Source organism: Colletotrichum gloeosporioides, assembly GCF_011800055.1.
Source record: "Colletotrichum gloeosporioides strain Lc1 chromosome Unknown consensus_54, whole genome shotgun sequence".
NCBI classification, from domain to species: Eukaryota; Fungi; Ascomycota; class Sordariomycetes; order Glomerellales; family Glomerellaceae; genus Colletotrichum; species Colletotrichum gloeosporioides.
Genome location: NW_025544699.1, coordinates 1,494,033 through 1,519,012, shown reverse-complemented (window position 1 = coordinate 1,519,012; position 24,980 = coordinate 1,494,033). Strand labels below are relative to the sequence as shown.

The window sequence follows — 24,980 nt, the reverse complement described above, 5'->3', positions numbered from 1 at the left end:
TACATTCAACATTTCAGACTCACCATCCCACACCCTTATCCGCGATGGCAAAGCTCATCCAAGGCGCTCTCGGCCAGCCATGCCACGAAGATAGTTCCTAGGCTCGTCCTCTTCTTCAATCGAGTAAAGAGTCGATGACAGCAGACGGCGAGGGGGTGGCAGATACGTAGGAACCAAGATGGCGCTATTTCTTACCATGCGCATGCGGAACGAGCGTTCGTGGAAATCCCCGTTTATTCCGTTTTTCTCTACGTCTTGTGCCAGAGGCGAGGAAGGCAAAGCTTCTGCGTCTTCGGGGGTTGGGCTGTCAACGTCAAAAGTGACTGGGTGCAGGGCGAGGGGATCGTACGGCAGGTTAGCCGAAGATTTGATCTGCTCCTCCATCTTGACCACAGATTTTGTCTCCATTACGTATTCCGCGTCTACCACGGCCTCCGTGGATATGTTTCTCGGACCAAGCCGCGCTGGGTCCCGCTGGGGCATCGCCTGGTTGAAAGACTTGCATCTAAACAAGGTTGATTCCGGCGGGTATTGATAGTGAATCATAGGCAGGGACATTGCGCGTTGTCTCGGGGCATCAGTAGCAATGCGACCGCAGCGGAAGATTGAGACGCACTCTTCGATGAATTCGCGAATTGCGGAGACCATGGTGGCAAGTGGGTGATGTTGCGATGCTGGGTGTTTTGGACCTGCCATGATGTCAAGCGGTTCCAGATGATACCGGATACTTATGCTCATACTCTACAGAGCAAGAATTAAAAAGGTCACCTATCGTTTTTGTTTCCCGAAGAATATCGCGGCAGCGAGGTGGGAGATATGGCCGCGAGGCTGAACAACGCGTTGTTCAGTGGAGGTGGGGGCTCTTCATAGTTGCCTACTCGGCCGAGGAACGGATCTGTTGGCCCATTGTTAGGGCTGCTGTCATATTCCTCTTTGTGTGAGCATGACCTGCTGAGTATCGGGCAAGTGAGGTTGAGGTTGAGATGACAAAGAAGCAAGTACATCTGGGCCTCGACGACTCGACCGAAGTTTCGTACATGCTGCTAAGGGGGGTCATTCCAAGAGACTAGTTGGATTTCGATCAGGTCCAACGGTTTCACGTGAAGCTGTTCAATAGCTCTGCAGTGATTCACTAACGTCTTCCGATTTAGGCAGTTCGCCACTCAATCGCCGGTCCCGTAGTGGGTCACCGGCTCGGGGCCGGGAGAGGCATGGGTCCGGGGTCCTCCCGAAAGCAATGACCCGATGTTCGGCTGGACAGGGTCTGAATGAGGTAGATAGAATAAGGTAGCCGAGCCGCGCATGAGTAATTGTATGAAACTTGGACATGGGCAACTTGCAAGGTGCGTCAACAACTACGCGACCAACCGCCTCATCCCACTGGTTTCCTTCCGTCTGCCTCGCTTATCCGAGCGTTTAGTTGACAAAGCAGCGTCAGGAGCGATGAACAATGGAGAAAAGGGCACATTCAGACCTCGTCCTCTTCTTTTTCGATTAATTGGGAACGTAATGATTCTCAATCCGGTCAAACATTATCCCTTAGTGACTTGCTCAAAGCTTTCTTTTTCCATTATGGTTACTCATTGTTGTTTTCCCGAGTTCATGGATGATCAGCCTCAAAGACTCAAATGCTTCGGAGAGGATGATTGTCGAAGCTTCTTTCAATCCAAGCGCACAAGCATTACTGGTCTATACCATGGACTTGGCGCCGCCTACATGATAAATCCATGTGTTGCCTATCGGATGTCTCCACGATGGACATTCTTTCCAGATCCCAATAATTACTCCAATATTTATTGCAGCCGGTAACTTACTGTATATTCTTACGCAGCAAAGCTTCTTTACAGCTGCGGTAGAAGTCATCATTATCAAAATGTGTATCCAACTATGGCGCAGATATTTCTGCCCCAAAGCACCCGACTTTGGACCTCTGCCAGCAAGCGCTTTTACAGTACCGCACCCCAGGCCAAGCACATCCGGACACCCACACCATCTGGTGAACCAGGAAGAAAACATCTTCAGGGAAAATTGGGAGGATCCCCAAGACCAGGTCCCTAATGGCAAGCACATCCACTGGACGGCAAACTGGATCCGCTGCTCCCATAATTATCATCGGCAATGCGAGGATCTCTCGAATGATATGAAGAAGATCCAGTACATCGGCACCGCATGCCCGTTCTGCAAAGGAGACATTGACGTTCATGTCGAGAGGCGAGAAGACGTCTTTGGCGAGTGGGACATACACCCCAAGATCCCGGTGGAAAACGACCCCGACCAGCAGCTGGCCGCTAGGTTCGATGCCTACAAGGAGTATTACATTCTCAGGCTCCTCCTGCTCATGCACCGAATCTTGACGAGTCCGTACCCCATCGCCTCCGAGAGCTTGGAATGGAGCCAGATCATCGACACTTGCTGGCAAGAGACCTTCTGCAAAGTGTTATTCAGTCATACTGGACACGCCATGGAAGTGTGCGACTGCCCCTCGACCAAGGAGGAGTGGCGCGTCAACCCAGCCATCACGATGAGAAAGAACGAGGCGGAGTCCGTCCTTGAGGGTATCGACAAGATACCTCGCGGCCAGCGCGAACGATTCTGGAGGGGGCGTATCTTCAGATACGACGCAGCCACCAACGTTTACACAGAAGACTGGACAGTCACCGACAGAGCACGACAAATCTACGGCCTGTATCGTGCCAGCGACTTCCCCGAATACCAGATGCAGTACGTCGACGTCGACTTCGACGCCTGTGCCAGACGGTACGACAGGCTCGTAGACCTCGGGGACGACTGCCACGAGGAACTAATCAAACGGGGGCCCCAGGTCTCGCAAAGCTACCCGTACAACAACGCCACCTTCCACACACGAAGGGTCCAGTGGATGGACCTGGACAATTGGCCGTCATCGCTTCTCCGTCGCGAGACGCTTTTGCAGTGGATGTTCATGTTCCTCGCGTACGACGCAGGGCTCGACGAGGAGGTCATGATGTACCTAGGCGGCGCTCTCCTCGCCATCCTGAATCCCTACCCGTCGATTCGGACAAGATCGCACCCGTCGCATAAGAAGCCGGAGTGCCTCGACCCGGACCTCGCCGCTTGGGATGTGCTGCAGGAGTGCGTCTTCGAGCTCGAGAACCACTGGCCTCTGCTCGCTCGCAGGAGCGAGATCCAGGACAACCTCTACGACGCCGCGCACGAGACGTCGACCCTGGTGAAGTTGATCAGGCGCAACAGACGCATCATCGTGAACGACATCAACTCCCGGAACCACGCAGCCGATCGTGGCGTCAAGGCCTTTGCGGTCAAGCCGCAAGAGGCTATCAATCAGGGACAGACGCAGTGCTCGGTGTGTACGGACACGTGGGGCTCGCAGCCGTTCCACCAGCCGGTCAAGATGCCGTGCTGCAAGGCGTTTGTCGGGGCCCGGTGTCTCAAGCAGTGGCTGGCGTCGAGGCCGCTTCGCGGGGCCGAGGAGGACGTTTCCGAGGACGATAGCACGTGGGCGCAGGGTTGGAATTGCTTGCTGTGTCGGGCTCCGATAGGCGACAAGTTCCGGCCGAAGCTGCGTGAGTATCAAAGGCTTGGCCCGGATGATCTTCGAGATTTGGCCTTCAACAATGTGTCGAAGAGTTTTGAACAGCCAACGTGGTGGTGGGGGAGTAAGCTCTTGGAACATCAGATAAATGGAGGACCATCTCAATCCTAGAGTGGCTTCTCTTTCGAAGACTTGGACGGGATTCTTAGGCGCAGGGGTTTGTCATTTGGGGTATACGTGTTTGCTATATAGATCGCGAGATGCATGGGAAATCTTTCGGGGCAAAACAGCTTCAAATCATGTAAGAGACAGAGTATTTTTGCAGGTCATTTAAACCTTACCTTTGGTGATGATGGGAAATGAGTGCCCACTGCAGATGTCTTGGTTGAAGTCTCTCACCGAGCCTCACCTTGCTGACCGAGGGACGTTGTCGAACGGGGAGGCACCGTTGTGTGGCTTACATAAGACATATAGGCCGCACAATTAAGGGAGCAGATCTGGATCAATCTAGGCCCAAGAGGGACTGGTGCGATTTAGGAACCCCTGTCCGGAACCTTCTCCTTTGAGTCTCTTTTTGCAAACGGGTGTCCCCTGGGCCGCAGCAGCAGCAGCAGCGACCCTTTGCGACTGGCCCCCCGGTTGAAGGCAAAAAAGTTCCCTTGTCCAACGGGAAATTCCATCTCCTTTGAGATTTCTCCTTGCCCAAGAGACCACATTTCCCATTTGCAAGTCTCGGGAAAATTTTCTTTTCTCTGGGCAGCCAGTTTTCTGCTCTTTAGCATTCGGATTCGCAGGGAGGCAAAGTCTTTTGTCAACCTTTTGGGAGGAAACAGAAAAAGAGGACAGAGAGGTAGGTTATGTTCGTTTTGTTTGATTGGTGGTTCATGCGTTGTGTGTTGCTTGCTGTTGTTGTTGCTTCGCTGGCAGCTCCATGCCACATGCTCCCCACGCCCCCATTCGAGAAGCTAAAGCTAATAACACCTGGCATCCTCAGGACTCGACACCGAGACTCTCCCATATTTCGGCCGTCCCCGTGCCGCATCTCGTCGACTCTTTGGCATAGTACTCTGGTTCTGGTTATGCAAGGATGAGGTTCAGTGTGCTGTCTATTGGCCTCTTGGCCCTCCTGTCGCCCTTGACCGCGGCCTGGAGCAAGGAAGGTGAGCAAACAATTGCACCCGCAGACACAAAGCACATTGTGCGACACAGATGCTGACAAGAGACACAAATAGATCGCGAGATCTTCCGCATCCGTGATGAGATCAAGGCGCACGAGCCCAACGCCGACGCGACCTTCTACGACCTGCTCGGCGTCAAGAATGGCGCCTCCATCGACGACATCACCAAGGCCTACCGCAAGATCTCCCGCTCCCTCCACCCTGACAAGGTCCGTCAGCAGCTCATCGCCGAGCGTGCCAAGGCCAAGAAGGACAAGAAGAAGAAGCCCGGCGTCAATGTCTCCAAGCCCCCTACCCAGAAGGAGATCAAGGCCGCTGTCAAGATCGCCTCCGACCGCCAGGCCCGTCTCGGTCTCGTGCGCAACATCCTGAGCGGCCCTGACCGCGACCGGTACGACCACTTCCTCCGCAACGGCTTCCCCGCCTGGAAGGGCACCAACTACTACTACAACCGCTACCGCCCCGGTCTTGGCACTGTTCTCTTCGGAGTCTTCCTCGTCGCCGGCGGTGCCTTCCACTACATTGCCCTGTACATGTCATGGAAGCGCCAGAGAGACTTCGTGGAGCGCTACATCAAGTTTGCGCGCAATGCTGCTTGGGGTGACAACCTGAACATTCCCGGTATCGACGATGCCCCCGCCCCTGCGCCCGCCCCGGCTGCTGCCGAAGACGACGAGGACGCTCCCCCCATCCCGAGAAACCGCAAGGAGCGCCGCATGCAAGAGCAGGCCGCTCGCAAGGGCGCCGCTAAGGAGGGCAGGGGCCGTGGCCGCAAGCCCGCCGGCAGCGGCACCGCAACTCCCCGCGAAACCGCCGTCGCCCAGTCCTCCGGCCCAACTGGAGCCAAGAAGCGTGTTGTTGCTGAGAACGGCAAGATTCTCGTTGTCGACTCTGTCGGCGACGTTTACCTCGAGGAGGAGAACGAGGACGGCGAGGTGGAGCAGTTCCTGCTTGATGTAAGTTCTGATCGCCGCGTGTAGTGTCAAGCTAGAGCTTGACAGGCACGATCTCCGCTATGCAATGGCCCAAATCTCGGGTGATGCTAACTCAAAGAACAATAGCCCAACGAGCTTCCTCAGCCCACCATCCACGACACCGCGCTCGTCCGCCTCCCCATCTGGGCCTACAACCGCACCGTGGGCCGCGCTCTCAACAAGGAGACCGAGGAGGTCGCACTCGAGACTGAGGAGTTCGACTCGGACGACGGCAACGCCCAGCACACTCCCAGCTCCGACTCAACCGCTGACGACTTTGAACTTCTGGAAAAGTCGACCGACTCCCTTGGTAAGGCCAAGGCTAGCGGCGCGCAGACCGGCAAGGCCAACAAGCGCAAGAACAAGAAGAGGTGATGGGGGCGCCTGGGGAAGACGGAGGGGAAAGCATGACAAGCCTTTCTCCTGTTGCGCATCGTCGCCAAGGCCGTGACAGCTCGTGTGGCTCCACGATTGGCCGCGGAAGGCCCAGACACACGACGGAAAGTTGCATGACGCATCACGAAAGCTGTTGATCTTTTGCTCTCTGTCGCGCGCGTACAGATACACGTAGACTATCCATCAATGCATATTTGTTTAACATAAGGCCCGTTCTTGGCCTCCTTCATGCGCGTGATGGCATCAGTTTCGCATGGCTACTACTGCGTGTGCTTGGACTGACAGCAAGCAGAGAACTCGGGGCAATCCTTTCCGCAGTTCCGTGCTGCGGCGACACAGACCTTGCGGGTTTCGGATCGGCGTTTAGACCCAGCACGGCGGGTGCAACTTCCATTCCAAGTTGTCTGGCCGTGATCACAACTGCGTGAGACCGTTTCCTGCCTCCTCTGCACATCTCAAACTATGTTTCGTCCCTTCCCTGTACTGTACTGAAATCCAAAGACTCTCGTCTCGCATAGCGCCTGCAGCGGTGTCGCAGGGCGGTTCATCCCCCTCTCCATCACACGTTTTGATGAACTCTACCAGGGACCAAGATCGACGTCAGATAAACATGGCATCGACCGATGGGCAGCTCCGTCCCACCGGAAAGGTAGAAAAAAAAACCATGTTCAATTCAAGCTTCATTCACAGCCCAGCTTGCATCATCAGCTCACTTTCTTATCATACTCGAGCGAATGGAAACACCGTCTTTCAAGTACCGCCCTGAAACAAGGCACTGGAAAAAGGGGAAACGTCTCTTAGTTGATTCCAAAAACAGACCAGCCGTTCCTGGCGTTATACCCAAAAGAAACAAAACGCAACGCCAAGCGAGCCCCCGCCTTGGAGACGATCTTCCCTCTTTCCCTGCAAAGGAGAAGGAGGCTTGAGCGTAAACAAGAGAGTCGGAACGATCCAGGCACAGCAACCAACCTACCGCTCGAGCCGCATGGTCGCCCGGGTCCCAAAGGCTCCGCGGTAGACCTGATCCAGTTTACCTGACGCTTCTCTGTTGGGGGTCGTGTTTTTTTCTGCGAGCTACTGCGGTGCTTTAGCGTCTGTTCGCCGACGTCGTCAACCACGCCAACTCGACCGCTAGCCAGAAAACCCTATCACAGTCGAGCTGCGCAACCTGCGCTACTCGCCCATCCTCATTGGCGGGGATGCGGTGCTGTTCTTGTGCCTGGGAATAAGGCACCAGGGGCGCACGCGGAACAGAGCGATGGAGGGATGGGTGAAGGGAGACGTAGCTACGTCTTCTCTCCTTCTCCAAAACACGCCTGGATGCAGCCCTTAGAAGCATCTCAAGGCTATTGGGCGCGTCAGTCTCATAGACTTCGCGACCGACTCCCGCCCACACTCATACACCACGAGTGTGATGTTTCCTCAAATGAACCGGGAGGGTGGGCGGCGGAGATTGTGGACAGCTCCTGGTGGACGAGCGAACAATAGATGCCCGTCCCGCCATCGTTCACGTCCAACTCGTATGGATGTATGGATACCACCGTCACCCAAAGCCGGAGGCGTTCCCCGGCTCTGGCTTCCCGGGAATGGACTGGTGGCTATTCTTACCTGCTGCCACGGCTCAATCGAGATATCAGACCTAATGTACCCCTAAATCTGGTTCCCTCCCAACCGAAGACCCGAGCGTGGCTAGACTCACGCTTACGCTTGCTGGCTCGTTCACTCTCTCACTCTCTCTCTCATACGTCGTTCATGATATGTATACCCAGTGGTAGCCACCCCAGACCCTGACAGGTCCCATCTTCTCCTACCCTATCTCCCGTTTCTCCATCGCCCCCCCGGCTTCGTCCCGCCAACCCGGATCACACACTGCACATCACGTTCCGCCCGTCGCCTTAATCCCGACGATCATAAGCCAAAACCCCGTCAATATGTCCAGGTGAACAGAAAAGCAAGCACAAGAAAAGTAGACGACAGAAGGACGAGAGAAAGAGAGAGGGGAAGACGGAACCGTGGATGACATAGGCAGAATGGAGGATCGCAGCGGGCAAGTGCTGGCCGTCGCGGTCCTCTTCTTCGTGCTGTGCTGGAGCGTCGTCGGCCTGCGCATATACTGTCGAGGATGGATCATACGCTCCTTTGGCGTCGACGACAAGTTGATGATTGGTCTCATGGTACAGCGCCAGAACTTGCTGATTACGACTCTTGACATGTGACTGACACCGCTTACAGCTCCTGTTCACCGTCTACCTGATAATGCAAATACAAGGCGTCCGTTATGGCACAGGGCGACACAGGGCAGATCTCACGGCGGAAGCCAACCGTGATGCCCTCATGGTAACCCCTCTCCCCGTCTCACCCTCCCAGAAATGAACATCACTAACAACCAACACAGTACTGGTACATTTGCGAACTCCTCTACATAATCTCGACCTGCCTCCTCAAAATCTCCGTCGGCTACTTCCTCCTGCGTGTCTCCATCCGTCGCTCCCACGTCTGGATTCTGCGCGTGCTCATGCTCGGCACTGTGCTCTTCGGCACCACCTATTTCTTCATGGTCACGTTCCAGTGCGTCCCCGTAAACACCTTCTGGGAGGAATCCCCCCGCGTACAGGGGAAGTGCTTCAACGACCGCGTCGTCGTCATCATGACCCTGACGGCCTCCATCATCAACTGCCTCGCCGACTGGTCCTTCGGCATCCTCCCGCTCTTCATCGTCTGGTCCCTCTCCCTCCCCAAACGCACCCGCCTCCTCGCCTTCGCCATCCTCTCCTTCGCGGCCATCGGCTCCGCCGCCACCGTCGTCAGATCCGTATACATCCCCACCCTTCTCAACGGCGACGACTTCCTGTGGGCGACCACCGACGTCGCCCTCTGGAGCACCGTCGAGCCCGGCATCGGCATCACCGCCGCCTCCCTCGCCACCCTCCGCCCCCTCTGGCAGCTCGTCTGGTACCGCGCCGGCCTCAAGTCCCAGGCCCCCCGCGCCGTCGCCTGGCGTGAGCGTTTGCAGGGCAAGCCGTCCTACGTCCGCAGCGACGAATCCGGCGGCCGCGCACGACAGGCGCGCTTCCGCCTCTCGGATGTTGACGCACCCCTGGAAGAGATCGAAGCCAACATACAGGCTGAGATCCAAGCCGAATTCGACGCGGCCGAGCTCCCTCGCATACACCACCCCGGCGACGACGCGGCAACATCGACAGCCCCGTCAAGACGCAGCGGCCTGAGCAAAACATTCGACCTATCGTACCCGCGGAAACGTAGTGGCGAGGAGGACGGCGAAGGGCTCGTGACGCCCAGGGAAGACGGCGCGGGCGGGCACTACCTCGCCCCAACGCCGACCCGCGAGGTACTACATTTCCACAACCAAGTAACGCTCGAAGCACTCCATGCTAACAACCCGCAGACGCACGAAGAGCCCTCCGACCTCGAAGACGGCCTCCACCTCTCGCCCATGGTCCCCTCCACCGCCCCGACCCTCAACTGGGTCTCCCCGCGCATGTCCGCCCTCTCGATGGGCTTCACTCCGCCCGGCAACAATCCCAACGCCCGCGACTCGATGCAGTCCTCGACGACGTGGGGCGGCTTCAACAACAACGACCCGCGCGCGAGCCGCGTCTCCAGTCTCACGACCGCAACCACCGGCGTCGCCGTCACAAACACCTACACCGGCCGCGACAGCGTCAGCCACATCGACACGTACCGCGACAGCCGCACGACGGCGCGCAACAGCCGCTACGACCGGTACAGCCGCGCGACGCGGACGAGCAGCTACCACAGCCGCTTCCTCGCGCCGCCGTCGCCGGGGGATGTGCCGCTGCCGAGCCCGCCGCCGCCCGTGTGGCAGGTGAATGTGCCCGGCGGCATGGACTCGGCGCAGTGGCTGTCGAACAGGATGACGGAGCACCCTGGGAACCCAGGCGGGCTCATCTGATTCTTGTGTTGAGGGAACAGAAAGGAAAGAGCATTATTCAAATAAAAACACTTAATCGACTCTACGATCATGGACACACATATACCCGGCGTATACAGCGAGATACCACTTTACGAACACATTTTTTAGTATTCAACCAAAAACATTGGGCATAATGGGATGAGGATTGTTGTTCTTACTGGGGCCGAAAAGAAGGTCATTGGAAAAGGGGGCTCCCAAGCTGAAGTCTGACGACTATGGATGTGCAAGAAAAGGGGGAGGATGTGGGACGGTAACATCATTTTACGTGGTTAAATAGAGCATACATGCTTGCCGAATGAAAACACATTTAGCAACTTACAGACTTTGAGTGCAATACGTGAGTGTCAGAGCGGTACCTCTGCATATTGCGTACGTTATGGGCGTGAATTCCATCGAGCATCCCCTTTTCCTCATCTTCATCCTCATCATTCGCTGATTTCCTGCACATACCTCTGGATGCCTATCCTTTTGTCTGTATCACTTGCATCAACAAGTTCATCAGTATGATATTCGCCTCGCCTGTCTTCAATCTTGTCGCCCCATGAACCGTAACGTAACATAATTCAATTGATTTTCTTGCTATTCATTCCTCATGCCTTCCCAATGGTATACGTTCAATGCCTATTCATAACGGAGCCAACAAAAGTGAAAGTGTCTCCAAAGGCGTGCCAAAATCGCGACTCTTCCCTCCGTTCCTGTTCCTTCATGCAGTCTAAGTGGTATCTGCTGCCGGTGTGTGCCTTCGCTGCTATGCTGGACGAACGCTGAATAATAATATGTACAACGCTTATTAAATCTCCATCGCCTCCATGTTGCCTCCCCATGCCTCATAGGCACCGTACTGGTTCTCCATCTGCATCTGCTGCTCCCGGGCCCAGTCGTCGCCGAAGCCCTTGTAGACGGGGTCGGTGGCCGGCTTGTACAAGGAGCCAACGGCAGAGCCGTAGTGGGAGTAGTTGTTGCCCGAGGAGCGGAGAAGCTCGGCTTGTTCGCGCTCGCGCTGCTCCTGTGCTTGCTGTTCGCGAGCGCGCTGTTCACGCTCTTGCTCGCGGCGCATCATCTCCTCGTAGCCGGACATCATGTAGGGCTCGACGTGGTGGGAGATGGAGCTTGCGAGCCAGCGGCTGTCATCAGCTTGGATCTGCGTTCCGTCGAGGCTCATGACTTGCTGCTGCTGCTGCTGTCTCTCAGCCTCCATACGCTCGTACCGCATGCGAGCCAGCTGCTCCTCTTGCTCAAGGGTGGTGCTGGTCCATGCCAGGGTGGGGTTGTCGTTGCTCGAGGTAGGCGGGGCCTCGCGCCAGAGCTCGATCAGACGGAGCTGGTGGGGTTCCTCGGAAATTCGGAAGAGCTGGAACTGGGCAGGGGAGAGAACGGAAGTGTCGACGCCGTGTTGGGCGAGGACCAACTCGGGGGTGATCTGCTCAGTCTGAGGAGGTTCAGAGGAAGGGCGCTGGACCTCGGGCTGAGGTTCTTGTTGCTGCTGGCGGACGATGTGGGCGTTGGGGGTGTAGTGCTGAGAGATGGAGTAGATGATGGGGGCCGGTGCGGCATTGGCGGGGGCGGGGCCTGGGGTCTGCTGCTTGAGCTCCTCCTCAACCTTAAGAGGGGCCTGGCTCTGGACCTCGGGGTTGAAGGTCAGGTTGCGGGAAAAGAGAGTTGCAAGGTCATCTTGGACCTGCATGGAGGGCTGGAAGGAAACCATCTTCCTGTAAGTTTGTTAGCAAAGATTCCTCGTAAATCTTGTGCAAGCCGTGATGTTGCTGCTGCTGTTGATCATCTCCGACAAAACCCCGGCGGGGCTCCGAAAGCGGGACCGGGGCGTTTGATCGGACGGCGCCGGAGTTGGCTCTTGGGAGCAAGACTTGCCTTCTTGGGAGGTGTGAAGTTGGCGAGAAGCCAGAAAAAAAAAGGCCGTTCGGTCTGAAGCTATTTGCTGTAGAGGTAAAGATGTTGGCGAAATATGGAAGACAGTAAATAGCTGTCTGTTGGCTTGTTCTTCTTCTTGGGGTGCTCGGCTCGGGGTGGCTTGAGACAGCGTCTGGTGGGAAAACAAAACTGTTTTATATTGGCTATGCTATTTACTCGAGGGAAATCGATTTTTTCAGGAGACGAATATTCGTAGTGATAAGAAAGCGAACAGAAGACTCGGTCGACGAAAGAAAAGTGGTCTAGAAAAACAACGGTCGGGGGTTTGGTTCGGTCTTGATGTTCCCTTGGGCAGGAAGACAGCAAGCAGGGTTGGGGTTGAAAGGGGGGCGCGGATGCGAAGCCAACAGGTCAGCGGTGCAGATGCAGTCAGTGGCCTGGTGGGGTGAGTTTGCAAGAAGTCGAACGTCTCGGCGGCGACGGCGGGATTCGTTCGGTTCGGTGACACGGTCGACGGGACGGGGACAATTTGTGATTCTTCAGTAGCAATAGCCAGTAGTCGTTGAGTTGGCAAAATCCAAGATTCCAGAGAATGTTGAGGGCGGTTTGGACTTTATATGGCAAAGAGTCATAACCCTTTTCGGACTTGTAGGGAAGGAGGGGAGAGGCAAGTGGAGGGCAGGAGGGGGGAGCAGAGGCACTTGGAGGGAGGGACGAGGGACGGGAAATTAGGAAGGAGGGGCAACTAGCAGGCAAGGTCATGACGCAGGCAGGGCAATGTGACGCAGATTCACTGGCCGTAGCAAGACGGCCCTTCCCTTCATCTTTCCGCTACCAGCAGATACCAGTACGCAGTAGAGACGGGCGGGAGGGAAGATGCGCTGAACGAACGCTTTGGCTTTTGGCGGTCGGGTGCCTGACCTGACCTGACATGACTGACCTGACCTACAGACCGGTGCGGCGTGCCAGGTGCCAGACCGGGGCCAGGCCCGGCGCATACATGGCGCATCCACACATCACCACCTCATCATCCATCATTTATCACCACCAATAGCGCTAACGCCCAATCTGCTGTCCCGTTAGGCCGGAATGCCTGCCTGATGCCCCTGTTTTCCGCCTGTTTGCTGTTCATAATATAGCTCATTCTACCATTTACCGTCCATACCGATATTCACGGCAAGGCATGATCGCCAGGCTGCACCGTGAATTCGGTACCTGACCGGCTGGAAAATGATGGAGGCCATGTATGCAGCTAAAGTAACAAGAGCAGGTCCGGCTGGCCAGCCGGCAAGACATGTCGACTTGAAACATACACTCTTCCAGATCCGCGCCTGTCGCCCAATGGATCGGTGACACGACCGGTCAACCCAGCTTCTGGAAGACACGGAGGTATCAAACCAGTTTCCCGTGACACACGCGAGCCCACCCGGCACCATATGCATCCTCTGTACGCTCCCAGACGGCCTTTTGTTCTCTGCAGAAAACGATGATGGCATCCCTCAGACTTTGTTCCGAATCAGCCTGCCAAAAGTATATTCTGTCCTTGCGGCACTTGTTGCTTCCCAAGAACCGGCGCATTTCAGCAGCACTTCGTTTGCCTGCTCAACCTTACCACCTGGGCTTTCCCGAGGCCCAGTCCGGTGCGTGCACACCGCTCCTAAAGATCCCCGTCCCAACATGTTTCGCCGGAATCCATCCGGGCCTGGACTCCTGGGATGCCGGACTATCGGTGTCTAGGAAATGCGACAGGCTCCTAATGCGAATTTGTCAAGCCTTTCAGCACTGAGCCAGACAGAGCATTCATGTCAAGGATTTTCGGCGGGAAATGAGACTGGAAAGGGGAAGCAGCTTTCGCACTCGTCGCGATGACACCACGACCCAAATACTTGGGTCCCGCACCTCGCGATGTGCCTGCCGTAAAAGAATGCTGAGGTGATGCCCCTCCGTCGCAACCCCTCCATTGCTGCTGGCGCCTGCAGCCCACTGCAGGTTCAACCTGCCCATGAGTGCGGGATGGTGGGGTAAGTAATGATTAAAAATATTGAAATCCCCTGCAGCTTCCATCGTGAACAACGCTGCGGAGCTTATCTAATCCTCAAGTCAAGCCTCAGCTCCCGCCACACGTGGCTTTGGCCGACTTGATTGCCTCACCCCTTCCCAAGCTGCTTGTAGCCACGCCCCAGGCTTCCCTCCCGCTTTCAACCTGAGGCACCCCTACGTCTAGCCTCGCCGTCGACCTCGCGCAGCAACACGCAGCTCTCAGGTTGCCTGAAGCTCAGATCTCAAGGCTCCAGATTCCCCAATCCCATTCAACGTCCCGCATCGTCATCCACCACCCGAAAGCGACACGACCGACATCACGACCTGCACCTCACCACCTCCGACCACGACGGCCGAGTCTATTCCTTTACGAATCCACACCTCTACATCTCGAATACCCAAACCCCCTCCCTAATTCACAATGGTAAGCTTGCCCTTGCCAGGTCCTGGCCCGGAAGCTGGACGACCGGGATGTTGGGAGCTATCACCAGCCCGCCACCACGACAACCAACGCAGCATTCACTAACCACTCACCCCATGGTAGACGTCGATAGGCACAGGCTACGACCTGAGCAACTCCATCTTCTCCCCCGATGGTCGTAACTTCCAAGTCGAGTATGCCGTGAAGGCAGTCGAGAACGGCGGCACATCCATCGGTATTCGCTGCAAGGAGGGCGTCGTCCTTGCCGTCGAGAAGATCATCACCTCCAAGCTATGGAAGCCCAATGCCAACAAGCGTATTGCCACCATTGACAGACATCTCGGTGTTGTAAGTCTACCCTTGCTTCCGCATCCCTCGGCAAACGCACACGACCCCTCATGCCAGCTCCGTTCGTTTCTCATACACAAACTTGCATATCGACTAACACCTCCAAGGTCTACTCAGGTATGGTTCCCGATGGCCGCCACTTCGTCGACCGTGCTCGCGAAGAAGCCCGCGGCTGGCGCGATACCTTCAAGACCCCCATCTCCACCGCCGACCTCGCTGCCCGCATGGGCGGCTACCTCCAAGCCTACACCCTCTACTCCTCCGTCCGCCCCTTCGGTATCACCGCCATCGTCGGCGGCTTCGACCCCTCCCAAGAGTCTCCCGTCGACGGCGAGGTCGGTTCCGGCCCCAAGGTCGGCGCTGGAGGCAAGGACGAATCCAAGATCCACGGCGGTCCCTTCCTTTACATGATTGAGCCTTCAGGTCTGTACTGGGGCTACTACGGTGCCGCCACCGGCAAGGGCCGTCAGGCTGCCAAGGCCGAGCTTGAGAAGCTCGACCTGGCTGAGGGAGGCCTGACGCTGAAGGAGGCCGTCAAGGAGGCTGCCCGCATCATCTACGTCGCCCACGACGACAACAAGGACAAGGAGTTCGAGCTTGAGATGAGCTGGATCAGTGACGTGAACGGTCCCACCAAGGGCCGTCACGAGGAGGTACCCAAGGAGCTGCGTGAGGAGGCGGAGCGGTTAGCCAAGAAGGCTCTCGAGGGCGATGATGACGATGACGAGGACAAGAAGGATGACGACAAGATGGAAGAGTAAGGGAGCGGCTAACGATTAGAGCGAGGAGGTTTATCACGACACAGAGAGAGACAAATCAAAAAGAGATCTTTCATGCCATGGAGGTGCTGCCGTTGACACTGGTGGCGCTTGAAGGACCTTCGTGTACTTGTAAAAATACCATGATGAGGGCTATGGCGGCTGGTTCATAGACTAATCAGACCTGGCTTGGGCATGTTGCTGGTGTTTTTCGGTGACCTTGGAGATGCTGAATGTTCCCTTGTTCGCCGAGTGGTCTGGGAGCTTGGCAACTCGCTCCCGCTTGGAGCAATGGGCAGTCTTTTGCCCTCAGCAGGGAGGCGTCGACGTCGCGTTCAAGCCCTTCCACGACTCGTGGATGAGGCAAGGCAAGTTTGACATCGAGAAGGGAAAAGCGTCTGTCATCAGGATTGGGGCTCTTTCCAAGATTGCAACACGGCGTGCAGAGGCTCGGACGGTTTGTGTTGATTCTGAGTCTGACATGCTCACGGTGACCGGGCATACGCTGTGATCACCCCGAATCCGTAGCGATAAGGAAAGCGGCGGTATCGATGAGATGTGCTGTTGGACGCGGTTATCGTCAGCAATGAACTGATGCTGAGTGCATAGAGACTCAAAGCGAGCCAGCAGGTTATATTTCCTATATACTTAATGCCTTCTATTAGAGACGACAAGAGCGACGACGAGGACGAGGACGAGGACAACAGAAGCGATGGTGGTAGAAGCGATGGTGATAGAAGCGATGGTGATAGAAGCGATGGTGATGGAAGCAATGACGATAGAAGCAATGGAAACAATAACGACAACAACGACGACGACGACGATAGGAGTAAAGATGACGAGGACAACGAGGGTGAAGTAGATTATAGTCACAGGAAAAATAGCCAGCATAACACAGGAAAAATAGGCGGTCTCTCTACGGTAATCCTAGAGACACTGGACATCTTATGTTTACTAAGACGTGCGCGAGCTCACTTTCTTCATCCTACTTCGAGCAACAAGTTCCACGTCACAGTAGAGGCCGTATAAGAGAGATGAGCAAAGTAATTTATATGCTTCGAGGCCCGGCAATTCTGAGCGATGCCTTAAGTGACCCTGGGTAGAGTTCCGCCCCCGGCCCCCGTACGCATGTAGAGGCCGTATAATAGAGATAAGCAAGGTGATTTGTATGCCTCGAGGCCCGGCAATTCTGAGCGATGCCATTAGTGACCCTGTGTAGAGTTCCGCCCTCGGCCCCCGTACGCATAATACCATCTGTGAGCAGGGAATCAAGTCCCGATATCCTACATGTGACGCCCCTCCCCCCGATCTGTGACCCAATTTCCAGTCCTGAAAATGCATCCGCTAGGCCACCTGAGTTCACCTCGCTTGAACCTCCTATCGCTTCTGCCTCTTGGGTGAGTTGTCATCATCTGACGACTCGTCCCCGCCGTGCTTGGCTACAGCGGACAAATCGGTGTCCTTCATCAGGCCCTCTCCAGCTTCCTCAATAATAGGCTCCAGGCCACTGACGACAGTCGCCTCCTCATCATCAACCTCCTCGACTTCAAAATCCTCTCCACGCGCCGACTCTTTCCGGATGGCGTCAAGATCTCGGTCGAGTGTTCTGACTTTGAAACCAAAGCCGCCGGTGTACAACGTCTTTTTGGGCTGAAAGGTGGTGGAGGCCCAAATGTCCACCTCAGAGTTGTCATCATCTGACGACTCGTCCCTGCCGTGCTTGGCTACAGCGGACACATCGGTGTCCTTCATCAGGCCCTCTTCAGCCTCCTCGACAGTGGGCTCCAGGCCACTGACGACAGTCTCCTCCTCATCATCAACCTCTTCGACTTTGAAGCCAAAGCCGCCGCTGTACAACGTCTCCATGGGCAGGAAGGTGGTTCTGTCCCAAATGGATACTTTATACGCATCTTTGCCAACTGCTTCGTTGGCTTTGAAGCCAAAGCCGCCGGTGTACAACGTCTTTTTGGGCTGAAAGGTGGTGGAGGCCCAAATGTCCACCTCAAGGGCGTCGCTTGCGGTGGGTGGTTCCTCCCAGTCGAGGTCGAAATCGTCGTCGGGGCCCGGGGAAGGAGGACGGTGCTTGGCGATCTCGGCCCTGGCTAGCTCTCTGTGCCTTCTCCGGCACCTCTGACCCTCCTGATTAGACGTGTCAGTACGTTATTCTCCAGCACTTTATATTGATACTTACCTCACTTCGTGACCATGACAGCGCCTCTTCGAGCTGTTTGCGGCCATCCTCAAGGACCTTTTTCGTGACTCGGCGCCACGGCTGACGACCCTGCATCTTCAACTCTGGATGCTGTGGTTTGATAATTTCTTGAAGCTGATCATCTGGCTGGCTTGAGACATCTGGGGCGTTCTCGACGTAGATGTCCTGGAGATTGACGTTTCGCCAGTCATGGGTTTGTGTGTCGGCGTCACCGTCATCGGCTTGAGAATTGTTGTAATTGTCGTCGGCTTGCATGTCGCTGTGATTGTCTGCGTTGGAGGCGGATTCGTTGTCTCGGAGGAAGGTCCTGATCTCGTCATCCGTGTCTCCGAACTGAAAATCATACTTGTACGACACGGTGGGGGACTTCATCAGAGGTTCAAGGTCTGCGTTGTCGTCATTCTCCAAGTCTGGTGAACGTGAATGAGAAATCATGGGGGAGCGAGGATGAGGGGAGTCGACATTGCCGAATCGGGGGCCAACGTCCTGAGAGCGATGGCTTGAATGGGGAGACGCAGGGGAGTGAGCATAGGGGGGGTTGGCATCGCTGAAGCGGGGGCCGACATTTGCGAGGGTGGTCTGCTCAGCGGAACTTCCAAAGAAGGAACGAGGAGGGGGGTAAACAGGCTCAGGCTCGTACATCATGTCCTGATGGAGCTGGTAGCCGGTCCAAGGAGAGGTCAAAGGGCCTTCCTGAGAGGGTCCCTCCGTTTGCTGGTTGGTGCTGAGAGGGGAAGCAGGGGACTGAGACTGCGACGTCTGATCGGGTCCATTGAGGGGAGTCGTGGGTCTCGAGTATTGAGCCATGATGTTGATGTGGTGGGGGGGGATGTCTGTGAGAGTGAAATAGGTAGTAAACGAGCTTGTTCGTGTTCGCGCGTTGATAATTCGCGTTGGGTAGTGAAGAGTTTGGGAATCAGGGATGCCTGCGACTGACTTTCCTGATCGGTGAAGGGCATGGACCTAAAGGTCGGGAAAGAACGCTGTGCGGCTTCTTTCCTGATAGACGCTCCTCCACCTGCAACACAGTACTTCGTGCCGCATATCTGTCCTTCAGGGTTCACTATGAACATCGTCAGAGATGTTTCATAGCGGCACACTAAGCGGAGTGTGTCTTATTGTAGTGTAGACTCTTGCCAAGTCGGTTCTGGGTAGCGTATACATTGCCGTTGCGGGTGTTATGAGTGACACGCTTGATGAACTTGTCTTCGCCGCCTTGCTCCTGGGATTGTGAGGCTGGATTTCCGCCTTGCAGGCTCTCGATCCGCGAGATTGATCTCCCCTCCCGCCTCTGAGGTTCTGATTCGCAAGAGTGACCTCCTGTCTCACAGGTGGTTGGCGGCGGTGCTTGTGCTTTCGTCACGATAAAGACTCTTCGCGTGGGTTGTTTCCAGGCTGGGTTTCGATGGACTGACTGGTCGTATCTCGGCTGTAGCAGAATAGGGTGCTTGAACGTCGCTGTCTTCATCTTCTGAGATGCCAGTGTAGGGCATAGACAGGACCCAAGAAGTTGTCGTAGCAGTCTCTCACCCAGCTTTTGCCAAAGTTGACGAAAAGAGATGAAGAGTCTGAGAGCCAGATCACTCACAGGGAGACGCGACAAAGCATACAAGTTTATATGCTTGCGCCTTAGGCGATGTTGAACATTTTCCAGGCTAGGCTTCGATGAACTGGCCGGCCGCATCTCGGTAGTGGCAGATTGCGTGACTTAAACGTAGCTGTCTTCACCTTTCGTGATGCTAGGAGGGCAACGGCTCGCTGATAGGGAGACGTGATAGAGCGTATGCGTTTGTGTGCTTGCGGCTGAGGCGATGTTGAATAGTGATGCAGAACATTAAGCCGTGTTAACCTTGAAGAGAGATGGGGAGAACAACGGAAGAAGTGATTTGCGAGCCGCCTTCGCCAAGACCACTAAGCTGGAAGGGCTCGCACCTTTGGATTCCGCGTCTGGAAAAAAGTTTTCGGCATGTCTTTTTGGGTAAAGGAGGGAGCTGAACACGTGTCTGGGAATGCCATGCATGGAGGTCCATTGAAAGTGTGTATGATGAGCGAAGATGGGAGTGTATGCTGACTTCGCAGGATGTCCCGTTCGAAACGCAGGCAGGGCGTGATGTATCGGCGTAAGAGGGAAAAGGTTGGTTGTTGTATTTGATATGGGCAATGGCCTCGTCCAATGTGAGGTTGGTGGGTCCCGAGTCGGGTTCAGCCGAGGCAGGTACGCCCGTTTTGTTGTCCTCCACCAGCGGAACACTGTTTTTTGGGGAAATTTCCTCGATGAAGGATTCAAGCTTGACAGTCTTTAGTGACTGGGAAGGTTGTACCTCGAGCGACGGCGTAGTATGTATTGAGCCCATTGTTCCTTACCGCCCGTCCTTTGCGGTTTGCGCTTCCTGATCTTCGAGGGTAACAATTTGATCTTGAGAGCTTTGCCGCCGTCATGGGATCGATTTCACCGTCGCAAGCCTCTGCTGTGATAATGATGGATGCGCGGGCAGTCTTTGGCGAATCGTGTCCAGCTCATCGGTCGTCGTCGGAGTCTCGAGACGCTGAGTCGGGGCTGAAGGGAGGGAAGATGTGGAGAAGAAGCGCTAAAGTCTGGGCGAACGAACGGGAGGGGGAGAGAGAGCTCTGTCAGGCGAGATTTAAGGACTTCGTCGTTGCGGGGATCGAGCGGATGTGTGGTAGGCCATGGCCATTGGTTGCGTCTTGTGATCTCCGTCTCGGTCTTCATAGCGGTCGTTCTTGCGGTAGGAAGACAGGATCCCATGACCGAGTGTGCGCGCAACTGTCTCATCGCCATGAAATTCAGCCATAAACTCGATGTTGTGGGTAAAGGAAGAGATCGTCATCTTTGAACTGTCGTATGCGAAGGTTTCCTGTTTGAGCTTCTCCAGTGAAATGCTGCGTGATGCTCTGCATCGATTGTCGTGTCGTACGCCAAAGGACTGTCGTGGCGGTGTCGCGAACGCGTGATTTCGATGGCGACGCTCTTCTCCCGATCCGCTACGGGATGAGTGGTGCCCGGGTGTGACTGAGCGCTGAAAGGGACCGGCTTCTTGACGCGAAGTCACAGGTCTGGACCGCTGGAACTGTTGGAGCATCGTCGGAAAGTAGATAGACGTTTGGCCTTGCTGAGGGTGCTGTTGGGGCATGAAGTATCCTTTGAGGCCGATCCAGCGGACATAGGAAAGGTCTGGCCAGGATGGAAACCTTGAGCTCGGTGTGGGCCTGGATTCTGCGCTGTCTGAGATAAGTCAGAAGGACCAGGCTCTGCAGCACCACGTCAGACAGGCTCCTTGTCCTTGCACGCTTCGAAGGCGAATTGGTACTATCAAGGTGCATGTCGCCGGGTGGAAGCAACGAGAGAATCCTCAGGTGCTTTGGGACCTTGAATGACGCGTTTGACAGCTGCTCGCTGCGTTAGCCCAGTATAGCAGAGCATCCATCACGATGGTCTTCCACAGCCAAGTCCATCAGACCGTCATGTTGCTTGACTTCTAAGGCTCGCAGGATAGACACGCCAATATCAACGGTAGTTTGGAACTCTGGGTGTCGGTCCTGGACTGCGTAGCTGGGCTAGCATGGGAGCGATGCGAAGACTCTCTCTAGCGGCAGCAAGACCATCTCGGCTTCCACTGGGGGCAGAAGTGCCATCCATTATTGCCGGACATCCTTGTGGGCAACTGTGTAATAACAGTGACTAGGATGGAGTCGTTTGAGAGGTCAGTTTGACGAGGAATCAGAGCTGATGTTGATGGGCGCTGTCGTAGTCTGTGGAGAAAACAACAGCGCATCTCGCCTTTCAACAACTCTGTGCCGTGGTGAGATTCTCAGGGGGGGAGATGGACGATATGGAACTTCCAGTGGTGTGGAATAAAGTAGCCGAAGCGAAGGCAGGGACTACCCGTCGTCTGCAGGTAGGCAGGATATAAAAATGCAGACGCGCTACGTTAAGTCTGTAAATTGAGATCGGTCATTCAGGTGGGACGGATCTGCGTGCAGGACTCTAACGGAGGTCGATGTACCTTGGTTGAAGTTAGAGGGGAAGATCGAGCGTTCGTGATGTCTGGGAGGTCTGCGAGATTTCGTGTGCTGTGGGAAGGTTGGGGGGACGGTTTGCGTACCATGCAGGAGCAATGCCTCTCAGGTAACCCAGCGGGTATGGCTTTTTCGCTGCAACGGGAAGGGTCGACTTCACAGCAGTCTCAGTAGCCATAAGGTAGAGGTAGGTAGGTACCTTAGTTAGATTAGAAGCTGGGCTGGCATCTGTCCGTGTGAGTAGCTTGGGCGGGTTGATTCGCGAGGCAGGCGAAAGTCTGCAGGCGCTACCAGACCCGCGGGAAGTACCCCAGGCCTTAACAAAGGTGCGTTTCAGCAGGCCCGGTGTGTTGGGCGGGGCGGGGCCTGCCGCTGTACTGGATTTGTCGCCAGTTTTCGACGTCGCGTGTGTTCTTTTTGAGGTGGATACGAATCGCCCAGTTTTGGGGTCTCGCGCTGGTTTTTCCCGCACTGATTTGAGTAGTCGTCTAAGGTCCTTGGTCTTGGGGTGGTCGGGGAGTCGTTCTCCCCACGCGGCAGAGTAGTGGCTAGCTGGCCACGGTCGGAAGGGGTGTGTCGAACCAGGGGTTAAGAGAAACAATGCCGAGTCTGGAAGAGTTAAATTAAAGCCCTGCCGCTTATGTCATCGAAAGGACCACACATGTTCACTACCCCCGCTTCTGCACTGCAAGGGTCCAACAACAGGCCCGAAGAAAGCGAAGCCATCCAGAAGGCTGCCGAGAAAGAGAAGACGGGCCACACTCCGTAACCTCAACCCAAGCATAGACACCTCAACACCCCTGCGTTCAAAGCGTAGGGTATGTATCCTAGCACCTAAGGACGCAGTTCTTGGTATACCGCACGAAAGCGACCTATCCGCTCTAGATGACCCCAACGACCCGTTCAATGACAGGTACGCGGAGGATGCTAAGGTAGAGGACTGATGAGCAGAACATATAGTGGCACAGGATAAATCGAGAATGGAACGGGATGCATTGGAAACGGAGTTAATTGAATGAGTTATGTCATAGACTGCGGACTTGGTACTGAAGTGTCGCTAGCTTCTCTTCTCTCCACACACATCACAATCAACTACCGCCTCTGAGTTTTGCCCTGCTTCGGAGCTTTGACTGCTGCGGAGTCTTACCCTGCTGCGGCAGCTCGTTTCCCTTCTTTTTCGTAAGTCTGAATTTGGTTCTAGATAGTCCACCTCCCAAACAGTCGGCGCTAATAACTTTTCGCCAGTGAGGAGCGAGATGTTATCTTGCGTCCTTGGAATGATGCTCAAGAAGGAATTTTGCATGTGTCGATTTTCAGTAACAACCCTCATGCCTACCCTCAGAAGCCCTCCTGCCCTCCAAGAATAGAGACCTCCTATTTCTACTGTGCTAGAGCGACTACTTTTCCTGTGGCTATACTCCAATCACTTTATCGTTGTTGTCGTCTTTGTCGTCGTCGTCTTTGTCGTCGTCGTCTTCGTTGTTGTCGTCTTCGTTGTTGTCGTCTTCGTTGTTATCGTCTTCGTTATCGTCGTCTCCGTCGTTGTCTTCTATTATCATCGCCGCTTCTATCCTTATTATGACTTCTATTATTATTGTGCTTATCGTCCTCATCGCTGCGGGTTGCGCGCGATTGTCAACTGGTCCTATCCGTGCTCGGTGCAGCATTCTCCAAACCTCTCCCTTGTCGACCTTATGTCCTTTTCTTGACTTCAGCTTGGACGGTTGAAGGTATTGGAAGTCGCCATCAGTCTTGCGCGGGTGGCGTAAGAAAGGGCGGCGCCATGTCCCGTATTCTGGGGTCTTCGCCGACGGCCCCCTCCAGAGAACACCGCGAGACGGTGGAATTAGTGGGCGGCCATGGCGATGTCGAGGACCGTTTCTTCTAGGAGTTCGGCCTCAACTATGTGCTCGACGAGGTCGGGAAGATTCAGGGCCGCGCGAGGGCGGACGATCGTGCATGCGTCGAGAATTTGGGCAAAGTCTTCTCAGGCGCAATTTCGGCGGCCCTCGCGCCTTTGGGTTGACACTGAGGACTCGCAAAAACGCATTCTCCGTCGCGAAGGGGCATCCGGGCAGAATCTTGAGAATCCCAAAGGCGTCGAATACTCTAGTCTTCATTGGGGTCCCGCTGACCAGAATCTTCGCCTTGACGTCAAGCGCCGCAGGTGCCTTGTAGAGGGTCGCTTCGGGATTATTCACTCCGTGTACCTCGTCAAAGATGGCAAATGGGAAGTGAAGGCCAAGAGATTTCCAACATTCGATGTCGAAAATACAGTTTGTCTGCCGGGATCTGAACGACGTCTGTCTTCGGGCTACTGGTCTGCCGAGGATGTGGAGACCGAATCGGGCTTGTTGAGTGGCGTCTTGCCATTCCAGATACCGGGCGCTCAAGTACTGCGAAGTGATGATAATGAAATCAGCTTTGGCCTCAGCCAACTCGCGCGCTGACATGTCCTTGTCTGTCAAAACAAGCACCGACGGGCGGTCCACCTACAGAAATACTGTCGGTAAGTTTCGTTCGATCACATGTTTGCCTCACATACCTCCTCGAAGCACGAAAACTGTTCCTCCCAGTGAGGAACTAGCGTTTTCGGCACTACAATCCATACGGGGCCTTGGTAAGGCATTCCCTTCGCTCTCGTCGCAGTCATGATCGTGGTGAGTGTTTTGCCATAACCCATAGGGTCGGCGATGCAATGGCGCGCCACCCCAGCACCTGTTCTTTTCTGAATTTGACATGTTAGAAGGCGCCCCCGAGGGGGNNNGGGGGGAGGGAGGGGGGTAAGAAGTCAAATCTTCGTAAATAACATGAAGACGAGATAGAAGGCGGGCAACTGTAACAGATCCTGAAACCCGGTAGTAGGCGATGATCGATGACCTCTCTAGATGAGCAGGGTTTCGGGTTCAAGGGCCCGCGACCTTTTATAAACAATCATCTATGCATAGTTAGTAATCGAAAGCGAATTTGCGAGAACATACTACTCACTGGTACCAGATTGATGTGGATGAGACCAGTTCAACATTCGTCTCTTGCACCAGTTCACCCGCTTTATCAGGATCCTTTATGCCATCCTGACAAGAACTGCTGAACGACCTCTTTCAAGTCTGACTCTTTGAGGTCAATGCCCATGTTGGGCTCTTCATTGTCAACCTCCATCGGGCCCCAGCATTACACCCTCCTGTCTGCTGGTAAACGCCTCATAGATCTTCCGGGGGGTTGAAATTAGTTCTTGGACGAACTTCTTGAACTCTTTGTC

The 24,980-nt window shown here is 55.2% G+C and overlaps 8 protein-coding genes across 8 annotated transcripts; 4 read left to right on the top strand and 4 right to left on the bottom strand.

Annotated features, from left to right (window-relative positions):
• Window positions 1-54: 54 nt before the first annotated feature.
• GCG54_00004924 (uncharacterized protein) lies at window positions 55-648 on the bottom strand (the record flags this gene model as incomplete). The annotated part of the gene is made up of 1 exon (XM_045404961.1): window positions 55-648. One exon carries the CDS (start codon window positions 646-648, stop codon window positions 55-57), a length of 594 nt encoding a protein of 197 aa, XP_045262904.1.
• A 1,225-nt stretch (window positions 649-1,873) lies between these two features.
• GCG54_00004923 (uncharacterized protein) lies at window positions 1,874-3,703 on the top strand (the record flags this gene model as incomplete). Its single annotated transcript, XM_045404960.1, has 1 exon — window positions 1,874-3,703. The coding sequence occupies one exon, from the start codon at window positions 1,874-1,876 to the stop codon at window positions 3,701-3,703; it is 1,830 nt and encodes a 609-aa protein (XP_045262903.1).
• A 916-nt stretch (window positions 3,704-4,619) lies between these two features.
• On the top strand, window positions 4,620-6,059 carry GCG54_00004922 (putative J domain-containing protein C2E1P5.03; the record flags this gene model as incomplete). The annotated part of the gene is made up of 3 exons (XM_045404959.1): window positions 4,620-4,692; window positions 4,765-5,666; window positions 5,772-6,059. 3 exons carry the CDS (start codon window positions 4,620-4,622, stop codon window positions 6,057-6,059), a joined length of 1,263 nt encoding a protein of 420 aa, XP_045262902.1.
• Window positions 6,060-8,110: 2,051 nt separating this feature from the next.
• On the top strand, window positions 8,111-10,014 carry GCG54_00004921 (uncharacterized protein; the record flags this gene model as incomplete). The annotated part of the gene is made up of 3 exons (XM_045404958.1): window positions 8,111-8,254; window positions 8,313-8,417; window positions 8,476-10,014. The coding sequence occupies 3 exons, from the start codon at window positions 8,111-8,113 to the stop codon at window positions 10,012-10,014; spliced, it is 1,788 nt and encodes a 595-aa protein (XP_045262901.1).
• An 811-nt stretch (window positions 10,015-10,825) lies between these two features.
• On the bottom strand, window positions 10,826-11,740 carry GCG54_00004920 (uncharacterized protein; the record flags this gene model as incomplete). Its single annotated transcript, XM_045404957.1, has 1 exon — window positions 10,826-11,740. One exon carries the CDS (start codon window positions 11,738-11,740, stop codon window positions 10,826-10,828), a length of 915 nt encoding a protein of 304 aa, XP_045262900.1.
• Window positions 11,741-14,365: 2,625 nt separating this feature from the next.
• On the top strand, window positions 14,366-15,474 carry GCG54_00004919 (putative proteasome subunit alpha type-7; the record flags this gene model as incomplete). The annotated part of the gene is made up of 3 exons (XM_045404956.1): window positions 14,366-14,417; window positions 14,505-14,713; window positions 14,821-15,474. The coding sequence occupies 3 exons, from the start codon at window positions 14,366-14,368 to the stop codon at window positions 15,472-15,474; spliced, it is 915 nt and encodes a 304-aa protein (XP_045262899.1).
• A 1,374-nt stretch (window positions 15,475-16,848) lies between these two features.
• GCG54_00004918 (uncharacterized protein) lies at window positions 16,849-18,490 on the bottom strand (the record flags this gene model as incomplete). The annotated part of the gene is made up of 2 exons (XM_045404955.1): window positions 16,849-17,610; window positions 17,663-18,490. 2 exons carry the CDS (start codon window positions 18,488-18,490, stop codon window positions 16,849-16,851), a joined length of 1,590 nt encoding a protein of 529 aa, XP_045262898.1.
• A 5,077-nt stretch (window positions 18,491-23,567) lies between these two features.
• Window positions 23,568-24,374, bottom strand: GCG54_00004917 (uncharacterized protein; the record flags this gene model as incomplete). The annotated part of the gene is made up of 3 exons (XM_045404954.1): window positions 23,568-23,704; window positions 23,751-24,213; window positions 24,267-24,374. 3 exons carry the CDS (start codon window positions 24,372-24,374, stop codon window positions 23,568-23,570), a joined length of 708 nt encoding a protein of 235 aa, XP_045262897.1.
• Window positions 24,375-24,980: the final 606 nt, after the last annotated feature.